This window comes from Equus caballus, chromosome 7, assembly GCF_041296265.1.
Source record: "Equus caballus isolate H_3958 breed thoroughbred chromosome 7, TB-T2T, whole genome shotgun sequence".
NCBI classification, from domain to species: Eukaryota; Metazoa; Chordata; class Mammalia; order Perissodactyla; family Equidae; genus Equus; species Equus caballus.
Genome location: NC_091690.1, coordinates 79125752 through 79143341, shown reverse-complemented (window position 1 = coordinate 79143341; position 17590 = coordinate 79125752). Strand labels below are relative to the sequence as shown.

At 41.6% G+C, this 17590-nt stretch overlaps 1 protein-coding gene across 2 annotated transcripts in view; it reads right to left on the bottom strand.

The window, feature by feature from the left end:
• SYT9 (synaptotagmin 9) overlaps window positions 1-17590 on the bottom strand; it is a 181494-nt gene that overhangs the window by 122244 nt on the left and 41660 nt on the right. For both annotated transcript variants that reach the window (XR_011441092.1, XM_023645955.2), the window contains exon 2: window positions 6956-7307. Coding sequence is in view for 1 of the 2 variants with exons in the window: in XM_023645955.2 (XP_023501723.1) it covers window positions 6956-7307 (352 nt within the window). In the remaining variant the exon portion in view is untranslated. The remainder of the gene's footprint in view (window positions 1-6955; window positions 7308-17590) is intronic.

Genomic DNA, 17590 nt, shown 5'->3' with positions numbered 1-17590 from the left:
GGGTAAAAGGGGTGGATTGGGGAGGGCATTAGGGAGAGATTTGTACTTCAAAGACTGAAGCAGGATCCCATCCCCTCAGAACCCAATTGCGCAGGACGCCTCCTTTCAAAATTACACACAGCTGAAGGTTCTTTTTAAAAATCAAGCACAGATACGAATACTATTATCTACCCAAATGTTTTACATGACTAGTCTCATTCCCAGCCCTTTCCTCCCATTCAGAATCACACTTACTATTGGGAAAACAGTTGAATCCAACCGTAAGGTAGTGGCTTAAAGCAGATAGCAAAGATTGTAACAGGCCATGACAGTTCTCACTCCCTGGGGCTCTCTTTCAATCGCTTTCAATTTCCTTTCAGGAGAGAGTTGGCCATTACTGGAGTTGGAGTTGGGGTGGAGTTAGACCGGAGAAGCCCAGAGCAGCCAGAGAACCTGGGTAACTCGTAACCTCCCTGCATAACCTCCGCAGCTCTCTGAGCTGAGAAATGAGAAAGTAGAGCAGAGAGGCTGCTCCAGGGACATGAAGGAGAAGAGGTAGAGGAAATGGAAAATCAATATTCCATAGCTCTCATAGGCTACTCAAATAGAGGCGGGAAGAAAAAGCAAGTTAAAAGCAGGAGAGAGGAAAGATACAGAACAGAATGTTGTGATCTGAGCTCCTGCCACCCAAGATGAGGGATTCTAAAATGGTCAAGGGAGGTGGTCCTTGAGTGCAGTGAACTAGAGGCCCCCCAGGGTAAGGGTCTAGAATTTTAATGCCACTGAGTTACGCTGAGTGAGTGTGGCAAGGAGTGATCTGTATCTGAAGCACACAGTCCTCTGAGTAGGTCTGGAGAGTCCTGTATTTTGGTGCTCTCAGGACTTAAGTGCACAATGAATGGAAGGAGAGGAGGTGGACCCCGAAGACAGGAGGTGATAACGGAAGCTGAGAGATGGTGTCCTCTGTAAATCAGTCATACCCTAATGCTGTCTTAGGGAAGCTGGCCACTGGGATTGGGAGTATTAGCTTCCTCCACCCCCCATTCTCTCTCAGTGTGGGCAGAAGCCATTCTCCTGTCACGGAAGAGACAAGGAAGAGAACTTAAAGATTGGACTTGGCTGTCCCAGACCTGAGCTGGAAGATTGGTGGTTGAACCTAGAGAAAGTCTAATTTCAAAGATGATTAAACAAAATCTGTGAAGCAGATTTCCCACAATAAACTCAAAAACACACTTTCATGCCTGAAGGATTCTGAGCCTGCTGCTGAGTTGCAGCCAAGGGTCAGGAGAGGCATGCCCAGAGGCAAAAGGCTTTTCCTCCTCTCCTTTCCCCAAATTTGAATTAACCAGTTCCAGCATCCCACTTTAAGTCTCCAAACAAAGTCTCAGTCCCAGAACCATCACCCAAAAAGCCAACTACCTTCATTGGATCTTAAGAAAGAGGACATTACTATAATTTAACAAATTTGAAAGTGCAAAGCACGGGTCAGGTAGGGTGGAGGCACAGACAGGCAAAGCCTAGTGACTGCCTTCAAGGAATGACTGGCAGCTGGCATGGGGGTGGTAATATGATGAGATAGTCATGCACTAACTCTAAAGCAGGACAGAGGGGCATAAGAACTGACCGGAGGCTAGAGAGCCACAGAAGCAAAAGGAGGCCTCTGGCTTGGGAAATTGTCATGGAGGAGATGATACTTGAGCTGAGCCTGCCTACTTAACTTGGCTTCGTACTTAACAGCCTCCAAGCTGATGCTCTAGACCTCAATAGGGAAGTTAAATGTTTCCATCTCAGCTCCTGGCGCTCCAGCAGGATGGAATCTCTAGTTCTTCTGCTCCAGGAGCTTTCTCTGCACATATGCCAACCACACCTTCCATCTAGGCTCTGTGTAAGAGCCAGCGCTCAGAATCCCCAGCATCCCTTCCATCTGGGTTTCCCGTGCAGCCACGGACAAGTGTACACTCTTCTACCCTCCCTTATCTCAGTGGTGAAACTTGGTCTATCCCTTTCTCAGTTCTGGGGCATCAGTGTTGACAAGGCTTCATGGTCCAAGGAGAGGAAAGAGTGATTTCAAAACCATCATGGTTTCTTTACTTGGTTCAAGTAAAAACAGGGAGGTTTGGAAACAGAGGAGACAGGACTCTGTTTCCCTTATGGAAACTCCCCTGATGATGAAGAGGAGAGAGTTGGGTTGTCCTGAAACACAGGCAGACATAGAAGAAGGGGAAGTCCCAGATAGGGACAGACACAGTTAACTGACTAGTAAGGCAAGAAGAAATGGGAATCTGAAGCTCTCTTGTTCTGAGATTCAGAGGCCTCTAGAGAGACTGAGACAATGAAGATGTAGGCCTTGGCCAGTGGAGGTGAGTGGTCAAGTGCAGCTGGATACACTGAAGCATGACCTGCTTCTTCCCGCCCACTCCCAAGTTAAACAGGTTGAAACCTTGGTGTCATCTTCCAGTATTTTATCCCCCATGACTAAGATGAGCCTATGTCCACCAACACTTTCTCTAAAGTAGCTCACATCTCGTGCTTCTTGCCTTTCCCACTGCTTTCAACCAAGTTCAGGCCCTCATCATTACAGGCCTGAACTGGCCCCTGTATCTGGTCTTCACCTCATCTCACACATCTTATACACTCTTGCCAGACTAATCTTCTAAAGAACAATTTGAGTATGTCAATGTATGTAATTAATGCTCTTCTTGTATATTTCTCCAACTAGCCTGTGGGCCTTTCTCTGAGGCCAGGGCTATATCTTTTCCCTCTATTACTAGCATGTCATACAGACCTTTGCACATAGTACGTGTGTCTAGAGTAAACCTATGAATACCACGAACACACAAGTTTCTGATAATTAAATCAGTAGAGAAACTACACATTTACACCAAGTTTCAGGGTCTCACGAAAGTTGAGAAAAGTCTAAGCAACTTCCATTTTTGAAGCTGTCAGTCTATTAAAATCTGAAGAAATGACTAAAAGAATAATTCAAAAACATGAAGTTTTAAATGTTTACATCTAACCAATTCTCTACTCATAGAGTAATCACAATATTTAATCCTAGTGTATTACTTACTGGAGATGTGGCCAGTAATGGGACCCAAATTGAGTGTGATGATTGTCTTCTTCCAATTCTGTATTTCTGTGACTCTGTGGATTGTTTAGTTCAGAGACAAGATCAAAAAACTGTCAGGCTCTTAATGAATGTGAGACCTGGGACAAATGGCCTTCTGCCAGCCTCACACCATTATAAGCCCTACTCAGTTTATACCTTGGGCCCTTTGCCATTCTTGCCAGCAGAACATGAGAAAAGTGGCCCTACAGTGATGAATGTATTCTGTCAGTCATTCATGGAAAAAGTCTGCTATGTGTCAGGAGTTGCACTAGGGGTTACCCATATAGGGAGAAACAAAACGGATGTGGTCTTTGAGCTCACAGGACTCACAGTCTAGAGGGGGGTATAGGCAATAAACAGATAATCATTTAGTTAGAAATAGAGTTCAATCCCATGAAGAAGTGAAAGCCAGGCAACGTGTAAGAGAGTTAAGAGAGGGAGGGAGTGGAGGAAAGAGCACACACTTCAGAGAGGGTGGTCAGGGAGGCGTTTTGAGGAGGTAACATTTTAGCTGGGACATTAAGGCTGCAAAGGAGCCGGGCATGGCAAAAAAAAAAAAAAAAAAGTAAAGCATTGTAGGCTGAGGGAACAGCATGTGTGAAGATCTCGAGGCAGGAAAGGGCCTGGGATACTAAAGGAACTAAGGAGAAGCTAGTGTAGCTGGAGTGTGATAAGCTTTTTCAGGCAAAGTCTCCTACTGAGTCCACATCAGCAGTGTCCTCTGGGGTTGTGCCACATGGTGGCCCTGAGCAGGAGGTAAGCCTGATAGCTGAGAGAAGCAGACTGTGGCAATAGGATGCAGGGCTGTCACAGGCCTGATAAGGAGTTGGCGGTGCGGTAATTGAAATTTTTATAAAACCAAAGTGTTACATAGGAAATTTGAGAAAGCTTAGGAAAACAGGTTGGACTTTCATCTTGGGACGTGAATCAGGAAATGGATTAGACAGCCTTTCAAGGTTCCTTCTATTTGGGGGATTTTCATGTATTTGGAGTAGAAACCCTTAAAATGTCCCAGTATTAAACAAAATCCACATTCCTAGGATATTAGGTCATTACACAAAAGGAGTTTCATCTAAATTCAAAAGAAATAACAGGAATTTTGGAGGATTCTAACAGTAATTGAGCTAATTAGAAGCAGAATTCCAATGTGCTTGATCTTAGAAGAACAACAGAAAATCATCCTGACCAGAAAGATTCTTAGAAGATGAAACAAAGCTCATCTTTAGGACATTCCAAAAGGCACTGGTGGGAGCCACACACACATCCCATCTTAAGAGGCTGGGTGAGGGTGAGATTCCAACGGAAATGCCATGACAGAAGCTATGCCAATCCCAGTGACAGTGGAGATGGCCTTAAATGGGAGTCTAAGCCTTATGCACTCTGGGCCTAGGAGGTATCCTGAGAACTTTGGGATGAGTGACAATGGCTGCAGAAGGGAAGCAGTAAGAAAGAAAGTGACAGAAGTGAGAAAGCAAGAAGCATAATAAGAAAGAAGGGAGAAGAAAGAATAACCAGAAGAGCAGACTGTTTAAAGCCATCTCAGCAAAGAGTACCTTCCCCTCCTCAAATATGGCATCAAAAATGTTACCTAAAAAAGAATGTTGAAAATGTTTTGGAGCCTGAAAGAAATTTGATTTGTTTTCCCATTTTGTCAGTAAAAGGTTGTGTGTGTGTGTGCGTGTGTGTGTGTGTGTGTGTGTGTTTATAATATAACAGAATCCCTAAAGAATTAGAAGACCATATACCACTGTTACTATGGTAAGACCATGAGTCAAAGATATGTATTTCCAGACATAACCCATAAAACTAGGTCAGGAGTAATTTACATAAGGATGTTTTAAATGCATAATGATGCAAATTATCAGTATTAGGTCAAATGCAGTTGGAAAGAGTTTAGTTTTTTTATGATAATTCAGATATTACTAAACTTGATTTTGGCCATCAGAAAAGATAATTTAATTACATGACTCCAAAACTAAAATAAACCTAAGGGTAAAATTCATTTTTCAGGGATAATTCCTTCACTCTCTTCTTTTTATTTTTTCTCCTTCTACCCAATTTCCACAAATCAGTGGTGAAGATATCTACAGTTATTATATTTAAATGAACTATATTTCTTGATATGCAGAGTACTTATATGGTCTTCTAGAATAAATATTGTGATAATTATAGTGACATGATTGCTACCAATTCATGAGAATTATAGCAGAGTCCTCAGATCCATAATCTAAGAAAAACAGTACTGTTGCCCTGTATGGATGGAACTTAGATCAGAAAAATTAACATGCAGAGTAAATCCGAAGAGATAATTTCAATGGTGACTCCATCTGAAAGGCTCTGGTTATTGAAGTGCTGAAAGGATTTTATTATGAGTCTGCACCATCGCAGAGACTCCACAGCGGCACTAAACAGAGCTCCAGTTATATTTAAGTCTTAAATCTGAAGAGAAATCCTAGTGATAAAATCTGAGGATTTCTTCTAAATCAAATGGCAAACAACCATCCATTTCCTTGCAGAGGAATATTTTAGGCTCAGCTCTCTGATTCAGAATTGGAAATGATGCTAAAATAGGTTTCTGAAAAAATTAAATTATAAACTGTCATATTCTATCCCACTTAATGTGAATGAGCAGAGCCTCTAGGATAAACTTGATTAACATAAAAAAGGGTAAAATCTTATTTCTGTTTCCAGAGAACAAATAAAAAAGATTTTTAAAAACTACCCCCCCACAACATTGTGCTCATACTTTCCAAATAACAGCACATGTTATTCCTCTGGCTATCACTCAAGTTAATATTTTCATTTTAAAGAAAGCTGCTTTCTGAGTTTCTTTTCCTGAAGTCTCTTAAGAAGAGAGAATTTTCATATACTGTGATTCAGAATTGGCTGTTTAACCTTAAAGCCACCTTTATGTAACATCTGGGTCTTGGGAGAGGCTAGTCTCAATGATAATGATGATGCTAATAGGAATACCGAAGGCAAAATGTTAGCTCACGTTCTGTACTTACCAGGTACAGGCCTGTGCAAAGCATGTGATGTGCACGCTATCATTTCATTCTTAAAACTACCTACACGTTCGTACTATCACTATTCCTCTCTTACAGACGAGGAAATGGAAACATACAGAGGTAAAGTAATGTGTCCAATATCACACACGTAAATAAAGCCAGTTCCTTGACCCCCAGAGCCCTTGCCTTTTATCACTGCACTCTATTATTTCTCTACTGCTGAAGAGCATAAAGCATCCAGCCCACAGAAAGAGAATGACCAGGTCTGGGTACTCTACAGGCCTTTCACAGGCTAGAGATGAACGATGACCTCCAGACACTTTGTGGGTTCTAAGGGGAGCTTGTGTGTGACAGCAAGGCTAGGTCAGAGGCACAGGGAATAAACTCTATAGCACCAGGAGAGCAGCATGGAAAAGTGGTTAAAAACGCAGGCTCTGGTGTTGGTTGAACCAGAGTTCAAACCTTACCTTGGGTGTTTACCAAAATATGACTTTGTTACTTAATCTCCCTAACTTAAGTTTCTTCTTCTGTGAAATGAAAATGATAATAGGATCCGTCTTAGACAAAGTTGTGAGCTATAATAAAATCACGCACATAAAGTTCTTAGAGAGATAGTACTTGACATGGTAAGTCTCAGCAATGTTAACTGCTATTATTGTGGACTAAGTAGAGACTAAGCAGAGCTCAGCAACCTCACAGGAGGATAGGAAGCACTGAGTTTTCCCATATTCATGTCTCTGATACTGACTGGACATGTGAAAGGTTCCAGGTTCCTTGGCTAATCAATGCCATTGCAGCCAAGAGAGGGGAACATGGTGGTCCTTGCCTTGCATTCAGAAAGGAAGGGGGAATTACTGACCGAGCCGATGAGGTTGGCTCTGTGACTTGGCGCTGTACACGGACACCATGGGTACAGTTCTCCTGGCCCCCCACCTGGGTGGAGAGGGGAATGTCAGGGGAGGTGTGGCTGATCTTCATGGAGGAGTCAGGGCAGGGTGTGGGAGGGTCTAGGAAGCCCTCACTGTTATCCTGCTCATTGGTCTCTGTGTCCGTGTAGTTAAGAGGCTCCTGGTTGTTGTCTTTGCTACAAGAGAACAGGCCTCTTTCTCGCCACGGAACCCAGCAGAGTTTCCAAGACACGAAGAGAGACACGCCAAAGAGGGCGAGGCCACAGGCAGTGACCACAAGGGTCAGCAGGCTCACTGAGATATCTGCAAAGAAGCAAAGATCAAAGGTCAGTGTGATTGCTCCTCCCATGCTCACCCATTGCACAGTGCAGGCAGAACAACCCTCTCACATTCATCCCTCGGGAGCCAGCTGTGGAGGGCAATGAGGGTTCAGACAGAAGCACAGAGAAGGTAACAGGCAGGCCATGTTTAGAAACAATAAACAGCCTGCTATAGCAAGAGACGGTACATTCAGGGGGACTAGGTATGCCCTGCAAGTCAACCAAGACCTTATCCCACAGCAACACAAATCATGGCTACTTTGTGAGTAGAGTGGTTTCAACTGTCCTTAAAAATTCCTCCATCATCTCAGAGAGCTGCAGAATATAATTTTGGGACAATTTAAGCAATAAGTATTTAAAACAAGAGAAACTAGAGTGCTTTTTTTTTTTCTATTTTTGATATCAACTTTTACGGGCCTATCCAAAATGAAGCTCAAGTCCTCTGAAGTCTCAAGAATACCCACCACCCAGTGGTCAGGTGCCAGGACCCAGAGCTGACTGTTACAGTCTGGTTTCTCCCTAGCAGACCTGGCACAAGTGTTCAAGGGCAAGTGGATTATTTAGAAAATGAAGAAAACACAGGTAGGGGAGTAGGGAAATAAGCCAGGGAAGGCAGCCTGAAAGGGAGCTTTATCAAGCCAGTTACCACCATGGGGGACTGTAGGTTAAGCCTGCTGAAAAGGCCACACACACCTCAGGCACCCTACTCCTGGGTCCAGGGACCTGGGCTATTTATAACATCAGCTCCTTTCAGTCACTGATTTGAGGGCAGCTCTCAAGGGGCATTTTCAACCTACAGTACAGGTGGCAAAGTAAGCTTCAGTGGCCAGAAAAATCCCACATGCAAGTAAATGAAAGGGCTGGCCTTTGGAGGTCAGCAGGCACGCACTTACATGGTAAGGGTGAGGGGACATGGCGGGACAACAACAGGATCTGCTACATGGACCACAGCCCTGTGGCCTCAGCCAGGGTCCAGGGCAGTGCAGTGTCCAGAGGCTGTGCTCCTAAGTCTCAGAACAAAGCCCAATCCATGCCAGGCTTCCACCCCACCCTACAGGAGAGCCAGGCAGGCTGAGGCATCAACCTGAAACTTGTTTCTGGCACTGTGATGGCTATAAACTCCTTACTTAAAAGGACATCTCTACCTGCCCTTACTGCCCTCCACTACACTCAGGAGCCTCAAAGATTCTCCCTAGGTTTTGCCTTTACTACCCATCATTAATATTTGCATTGTTTCAGCCAAAGTTTTCTGAATGTCCATTGTGTACCAGGGACTGTGCTATGCTTTGGAGATACAATGAAGAACATGACAGACACATTTCATACCATCATAGACTTTAATTCTAGTGAAAGAGAAAATCAGGAATTAGTTATTTAATATTCACAGTTTCAACTATCCACAGCACACCAACAATCCGTGATATGAGAAGGCTTGTATTTCTGCCGAGGCATGTGTGTGAACCCCTCCTGCAAATCACTTACCCACTGAGTCAAGCTGACCACCTATGATACATGTGCTTTTCAACATGACTCTGAAGGTACTTGATTATTTTTATGAGATGATAAAACAGTTTCTTCATGAAAAATTGCTCTTGACAGAAAGCCAGCTGCCAGGGCTGGTGATGGATCTAATGTGCCTCCTCCATGCCTCCCAATCAATGTTTGCCTTTGTGGTGAAACGGTATTACATCTCTGTTTGAAAACACTGGGGTTCCAGTTTCAACATGGGTAACTGAGCTCAATTCTTTGCTACTTTTTTCTCCCCAAGTCCCACTGAAATGGGATAAGCAAACTATATAACAACGGAAAACAAAAAGAGGTACCACCAATCCATCAGTGAATCAGTAACACTGAGGAATTTCTGGAATTGTTTTAAAGAAAAAGCCAATCAGTGCTGAACATTTAACACAGGCAAATGAAGGGACACTGAAGGAAAAATAAAAATTAAAAATCCCAGGCACAGAGCAACAAAGGCAGGGATGGGGGACAGGGAGTAGAGTCAGAAGGGGCAGAGTAAAGAGCACTAGAAGCTACACCTCATAGAGCCCCAATATGAGGTAGGGGAGAGCATGGTTTGGCCACAGGGTCCACTTGGTTCTGACAGCTCACACAGTAGAGTGGAAAATTTATTGGCGCAAACTTCGACGATAGGCAGTAGTGCTGGAGGCAGGGGAAGGAGGAGACTGTCCCAGATAATCTGGCTGCCACAGAAAACATCTACCCCCACCCCCTCCAATGAAAGCTAAAACCAAAACAGGCTCCACAACACAGTGAAATCCCTTAATACGTTCTGTAATCCACACAGAGGCAAAACTCCTTCCCTACATCCTGTTAATCACTTCGGCATTGTCCTAACACAGACACTGCTAAGAGACCACCAGCAAAGGCTGGAGAAGGGGTATACCAGAAGGCAGTAGGGTTCAGGAGTATGATGTAATAATTATATTATTCACCAATTATTCACTCTCCTCCACTACAGTGCCCCCTCCAAGGGAGAAGTATAAATCCCAATGCCCTGACATTGGTCTTTGCCATGTGGCTTGTCCTAGTCAATGAAATATGAGTAGATATGGCCCATGCCACGTTGGACCAGAGGACTCTTGGGCTCCCACCGTCTGCTGTGAGAAGAGGTCTTAAATAAGGATTGATCTTTCAGCCTGCGTGCCACAATGGTATAGGCTCAAAGTCCAGAATAAGGAATAACTTAAACCCGACCCATAGATGGTGGCAGAACCGCAGCTGATCCATAGGTCCACGAGCAAAAACCTAAATATTTGATGTCTTAAGTCACTAAGATCTTCAAGGTATTTGTTACCATGGCAAAAAAGTTGACTAATAAACATGACCATATAATTTATTGTCCAAGGTTGGGCCACTATTAAGAGGGAAAAGTGGTAATATTGATAATCACATGGAACATCACATGTCCAGGGTAAACAAGGACATATGGTCACCCTGGATTTAGAATGCCACCTGAGGTCTGAACTCATCACTTGGTACAACAAGGCCTCTCGGGGTTTACTTGGCATAGACAATATTCTTAATAAATTAAAGCCTGGGCCCACTTTTGCTAGTAACTACAAGATACTCAAGAATGACTCCAGCTTGTTACCTGACTCCCAGCTCACACGCCCAAAAAACAGGTTGTTCACAAGTGCAGTCATGGGCGATCCATGAGAGCAGGGATCTTGTCGCTATCTCAGCACTGAATCTCAAGATCTAAAAGAGTGCCCGGCACACAGTAGGTGTGCAGTAAATGTTGGATGAAGCCCACCTGAGGAGCTCTGTAGCCAACTGCTATGTTTGCCATGAATTTTGTTGTGATCTGTAAACTCCAGGAGGGGCTAGTCAAAATCATAGTCATGACAGATTTTTGTGCATATCGTTATCATAGAAAATTTCTGGCAAATGGCAAGAGTGGCTTTTTCTTATTCACATAAAGGCATGATGTGGGTTAGCAGTGGGCCAGGGAACACCTGCCAGGAGAAACCAGTGGTGACCTACACAGCCACACCAACCACTAAGAGTCATCAGCAGGACTTCTGTTTGAAAATAGCTCAGTGTGTCCTCTAGACACTACATTTATACATTTCTCTCTTTTTTCCAAAAGAAATGCTAGAAAACTGTCGTGGAGTCACTAAGACCACACCTACCACCCACCTCACACCTACAACTGCAGGAAAGGGAGAGGGAGAATCCGCTTAGAATCACAAAATAGCTTTGTTTAGAAGAAGAGAAGTTATTTCTTAAGTTAGATGGTAGGTATTGATTGATGGTAGTAGGTAGTCTTATTGATCTTTATATGTCTTAAATCCATATACTCTTTGGCCTTTATGGTATATTTCATAACAAAAACTGAAAAAAAAATAGTGACATCAAAAAATTATTATTCTAAAGATAATTTTCCTAAAGAATAGGAAAGTGTAATTGGTCCTTTTGTCTAAGAGTCAAGAGAATAACCAGATGGTGATTCAGGGGTGAAAGGAGGCAAATGGCAACCCAGTTCTGATCCAGGTCCCTGCAGATGTTGCTGCTTGGGGGTGACCGTACATGAAACTACTCAGAGCTCCCGTGGAGAACATCCTTCCAGGCAAGATGTGGACTGGAATGCCCTGCACTCACGCCTGGTCACCAGAATGCTCTTCTACCAGCTATTAGCCCCGGCTGTAGGACATGACGTACTGCAGCAATATCCCAGGACACCACATACAAGACCCCACAACACTCTTAGATCCAACAGACGTTCCAGCTGGACATCTATCATTCTAAGGGACCCTTGCAAGCCTACAGACTTGTTATAGAATAACAAATCTTATTATCCAACGAGGGAAAAGCTTGAGCACCCATCACTGCACATGGACAGAGGAACAGTAGTTGCCCCCCTAAACTGTGAAGGGCCAGGAAGATCACATAAACCAACAATGATGGAAAAGTCATGGGACAAATGGGCCAAATCAGCAACTCAAAGAGGCTAACCGAGCTGAACCATCAGAACAAATGCCCTTGACATAAAACAAATTAATGCAATAGGCAAATTAATTCACATACTCAGTGAGATTTATAAAATAGTGGCTGAGACTAAGAAGTATGGCTGCAGCAGTACCCAGAAACAGACACCCTTGAGATCCCACCTGACCTAAGAAAAGGAGATGGTAGCCCTAGAATTCCACAGCCAGCCACACGGTTACAAGAGGACAAAAAGGCACTTTCAGAAGTCAATGACTCAGAAAATATACCACTCATGTACCTTTTCCTGCGTAAAACCTAAGAAAATTCTCCAAACAAATAAACATTTGTCAGAATAGAGAACCCAAGAAGGGAAGGACATAGTATGTAAGATGTATACTTACATACTATTTATCACAGGAATTAGTGATAAGCAAAGAAAACAGTAAAAAATGTATTAAATCTAAATAATTCCTGGTTATGAAGTTTAACGTAACTGTTCTTAGAGCAAAGGGATGATAAGTATACACACACTTAAATTCCAACAATTTCAATAAAACATAGGGGACAGAAGAAGGAAGGAAGTAAAAACAAAGTAAATGTCCTATATTGTTAGCAGGGGAAGATTACAGATATTTCAACTTGATGTTGATAATGAAATACAGGTACAAATATGTATATAAAATATTTAAGGGGGACTTTGATCATAATGGCACAGCTGCATAGATATTTATATCCTCTCCTTCCTGAGATTCCCATTAAGTGATAAAAAAAATAAATAAAAAGTATAAGCCCACAAACACAAAGAGTACAGCACAAGATCATCAATAAACTAAGAAATTTTTCTGGAAGACAGTATGCTGATAGACGAGTGGTAGAGGATGCAGAAGGGGGACACACCTGAGGGGTAGGCAACCTGACCTACTGAACTCAGGCTCAGGACACAGACATTTCCAGCATGGTGGCAGCTAAGAATGAGATGTGGGACTACAAACATGGGCACGGATTGAAAATCTTCACCAAAATATAGTCCAATCTGTCTAGGGAAAAACCAAAGCAACTAGTGTGAGAATTAGTGCCCAAGAGTAGCATCCTCCATGTTCTTACAAAAAATGGAGCCCCTTGAATCCCCTTAAAGTAAATCTTGTCTGTTAAAATCTCACCCACAGATACACAGCCTCATAGTCAGCTTTTCTACTGCCTCCTTATTAAATATGACTAAGCTGCAAAAGAATCACCAGCCATGGAGGGAAATCTTACAGCAACCAGATCAACGTATAGAAGCAAAAAAAGATGTTCCCAGAGAAAAGAAGGATAAATCAGGGAGGAAACAAGAACTTTAAAAACATTTAATTCACAGAAAGTTTCCAGAAGGTATTCCATCCATAAAACCAGAGGAGACTACTAATAAATGGAATGGAGAATAAGACAGTATTCTTAGAAATAAAATAACATGATTGACAAAACAAACAAAAAAACTGACAGAAGGTAAAGTCAAGAAGTATCTACCTGAATGTGGACCAAAGATTCAGGAAATTTAAGCAAAAGATATGAGATACAGAGTATGCATCCAGGAGGTCTAACATCTAAGTTTTCCAGAAGGTTAGGACAGAGAAAATGAACGTAAAAATCATCAAAGAAAAATTCTTTTTTAACTCCCTAGAATTGAAGGACAAATTATAGGAGTCCACTGAGCACCCATAATAAAATAACCCAACAGTAGACACGTGGTTACAAAATTTCAAAACACAAAAATAGAGAAAGTCACAAAAGCTTAAAAGATAAGAATAATATAAACACAAAGAAATTAGAGCTATATTGGCGTTGGGCTTCTCAGAAAAAACACTAGATAATGGAATAATGCCTGAAAACTTGAGGAAAAATTACATTCAAGTTAGAATTCTATACCCAAACATACTATCAATGAAGTAAGAGGCCTGAAAAAGCCATTTTCAGGCTTACAAGAAGTCAGAGATTACTCTCCATGCACCTATAATAGGAAGTTACTTCAGGATGGTTTATGAGATTAAAATGAGACAGAAGAAGGACTTAGTGTACAGGAAACAAACTGCACTCTGATCAGACCAGTGAACTCCCTGTGGGAGAGCTGAGTGGCAGGCCTAGAGAGGCGCAGCCCAGCCTGGAGCAGGAAGACAGGGCTCTCAGAAGGAGGTCTCCTCAGAAAAAGATGATTTGGAAAGAAAGAAATGACACTATAGAGAGTTCAGTTTCTAATGATATCATTATTTATCTTCAAATAGTGTAAAAAAAAGAGAGAGAGAACGAAATTAGGAATCCTAGGAGGAAAAGTTTTTGATAAAAGGAAAAATAATCACAGTATACCTCCTGCTTCTATGCTAAATAAAATTTTACATTTATAATAACATACACACCATTTATTGATTTTCAACTCTTAGAACCAAGCAATAGACAAAGCATGGAAGATTTAAATATGGTTGTAGAACAGAATGTAAATCCAACTTTGCCAACTTAAAAATAATAGAAAAGATGTTAGAAATTAAGAGGTAGAAAGAAGAAGCTGAAAGAAAAATTACAGTTTGCCTTCTAAAATGAGGGGAAAAGACACACTGTCTATAGTTGATAGACAATATGTATATATTGATGTTTTCATGGTAAAAGTGTTTATTTTTACATTGAAAACCACGTGGAGATATAGCAAGTCATTTCTGTTGGGATGAAATTAGAGGGACTTTCCCTCCTAGACTGTTTTTACAAAGAGCAAGTATTAAGAAAAGAATGAAGAACACTTTTAAGCTACTGTAGTATGTAAAATACATATGGTTTAGTACATTCTAGTGCAGTTGGGTCTATAATCCCAAAACATTTCTGAATACAGTCCTTATTTAATCCTGCTCCGTGGTTTACAAGGAACAAATGAATGAAAATCATGACAATCATTACAACAACGATAATCTCAGTTCTCCAGCACAGTTTTCCTTCCAAGTCAAATCCATAAAAGACATCCATCCTTGTCTACTCATCTTTGTTCAGACTTCTTGGTTCATGAACAAAATACAAGGGGACTGACATAGGCTATCAACTTTTTAGTTTGCTAATACCAATGTTAAAACACACAACACATTTCATACAAGAAAGAATCTTTTAACACCAAAAACAAATAACATTCTCTTAAATTACTACATTGTGCTTTATGAATAAAACCACTGCACTGTCCTTAACTTGTCAATTTGCTTCAGACTTGCGAGAACCTTGTGAAGGATAAACAGGGGACCAGAGATTGGTAACCATTGTCCTAGTCCCACACATGTCAGCCTTGTCCCATCTCTACTTCTTAAGGCAACAAATATAACTCAGGGCAAAACATAGAAATGAATGACATATTTGGTACCCACCCCAGCCTTCCCATCCGGAGCTCTCCTCTTTCAACTGCCCTCCCAACCTCTTGTTGTCCCAGAGGACTGGGATTTCCAAAGGGAGTATATTGAAACTTAAGGATTTGGTGTCTCTCTCTAGTCATCTCATGGCCACAGGAAATCTGATGGTGATGACAGAGAGGAGCCAGTGCACCACTCAGGATTAATCAAATGTGGTTCTTCCAGGGCAGGCAAAGGAAACCTGGAATCACTACTGAGGTGGGAAGCGAAAAAGGACAGAGCTGGAAAAGTGGTGCTGAGCATTGAGACTGAGGTGGAGTGGGACCTAAAAAGGAAGAGGAGACTCGTGGTCAGGAGCTGGGATAATAGGAACTGGTTTAAAAGACTGGTGCAAAATGAAGGAAGGCAAGTGGCTCAAGATCACTGATATGTTCACTTACATGTGACTTACCTTTCTTGCAAAAGGATTTGAGGCAGCTTTAAAAATACATACAGCATGACAGGATAAAATAAACTTTGTGGGGAAATCAGGGCCAAGAGAAATAAAAGGGAAATGAAGATTAAGTCAGGGGTCAGGTAAATAGCCAGAATGCATGTATGAGGTTTTGTAAAGTCGCCGGAGATGGCTACAGAACTGGGTCTCAACGCCCCGCTTGTCATAGAAAAGAATGAAACCTAACCAATTACATGATTCAGCATCTAAAACACTACACCATGAAGAAAGATTTATGATACAAGGAACACTTGAACATTTGAAATGTAATGATATTGGAGATTATTGCTAATTATTTTAGATATGATAATTGTATTGTGGTTATGTTGTGTAGATACATATGGAAACATTCAAATGACATGATGTTTGGAATTTGCCTCAAATTATAGATGAAACAATGACCATGGGTTAATAATTGGTGAAACTTGAGAAGTATGTATGTGGAGTTCATGATATTATTCTTCTTTTGAATACGTTTGAAAATTTCCTAAACAAACAGAAAAAATAAAACGTTTTGGCCAGGGAAAAATGTTGATCCCTGACTTCATTCTTGGATATTCTTATTTAATAGGTCTTGGGTGAAGGCCCTTAATCTTCACTTTTAACCAGCATCTCAGATCTCAGATTAATCTGATGCAGATCGTCTAAAGATAACACTGAGCAAACCTGATCAAGTAAATATATATATATATATATACACACACACACATACAGTGCTTATATGTCCATATAGTGTACATATATATAGTGTATATACGTACATATAGTGGTTCAGAACACAAGATGCTGTCCTAAACCTAAAACAATCGTGTCTTGGGGGCCAAATAAAAACACTGGGAAATTTAGTTAGACAATCAGGCGGTGGAGAACCTGAGGATATCACATGGTACCTTGCAGGGAAAGTGGTAACGGAATTAGATAGAGGAAACAGGCAATACTAGATGGCTCTGGTGGTGAGATGTTCGGTGTTTCAGGGAATTGAACCAAAGGGGAAACACTGGATTAGAAGAAACCTTAGGGATCATCCACAATAGCTCATGTCAGAATTCCCTCATCAACAGTCCCTTCCATGTGACCACAAAGCCTTCATTTAAATTCATTCATTTTCTGTATTTTTTAAACTCATTACAAAGAACATATATTACTTTGAAATTTAAAAAGATAATAACAACAATAAAATTGTTGCACTCAAAAATCAAAGCATTCTGGAGTTATCTAGTGAAAGGAAACTTAGCTCCATACACACCTCAATAGCCCAGAGGGCATCCTCCAAATGGTGACCCTGAGGCATCTTGGATAAGAAGCAAGTAATAGATTTTAGGCTGAAATCAGATGTTTGGGTGTTTAAATGATGGAACTTAAGTTGTCTGGAAAATGCAATCTTGCAGAGACCTTGCTCTTTACTCTCTGTAGGCAACATAGCACAGTAGTTACAGCCACAGGTTCTAGAATCACACAGTCATGGTCTGCAGCCCAACATCAGTTGTGTGGCCTAAGATCAATTCTCTGGATCTCGTTTCCTCATGGTAACGTTGGGTTAATAATAGTATTCACCTCCTGGGGTTGCAGTGCGTGCTTAGAAAGGTACTGGTGCTCAATAAATGTAAGTCATTGGTTTTTGTTTCTTCATGAGGTATCTCAGGATTCAGCTGCTCCATATCCAGACTTAGTCTTACTGCTAAGAAGTGGTCATCTTGCTTAGTAACTAGTGAGGCCTCCTGCAGCTTTATGAAATGGGCTGGCAACAAGCAAATATCAGGTGCCTAATAGGAGCTTATTGAGTTGAATTACTGAGGACTAGAGAAGGAGATCCTATTGAGCACCTGATGTTTACTGCAGACTAAACCAGGAGTACAAAATAAGTAACTAGTCCTTGCCTTCAAAGAACCGCTTGTCAAGAGAATTTCAGTAATGCTATCCACAATTCACAGAGTGCTTTGTGGAGGATACATAACCCAGTCTGGGATTCAG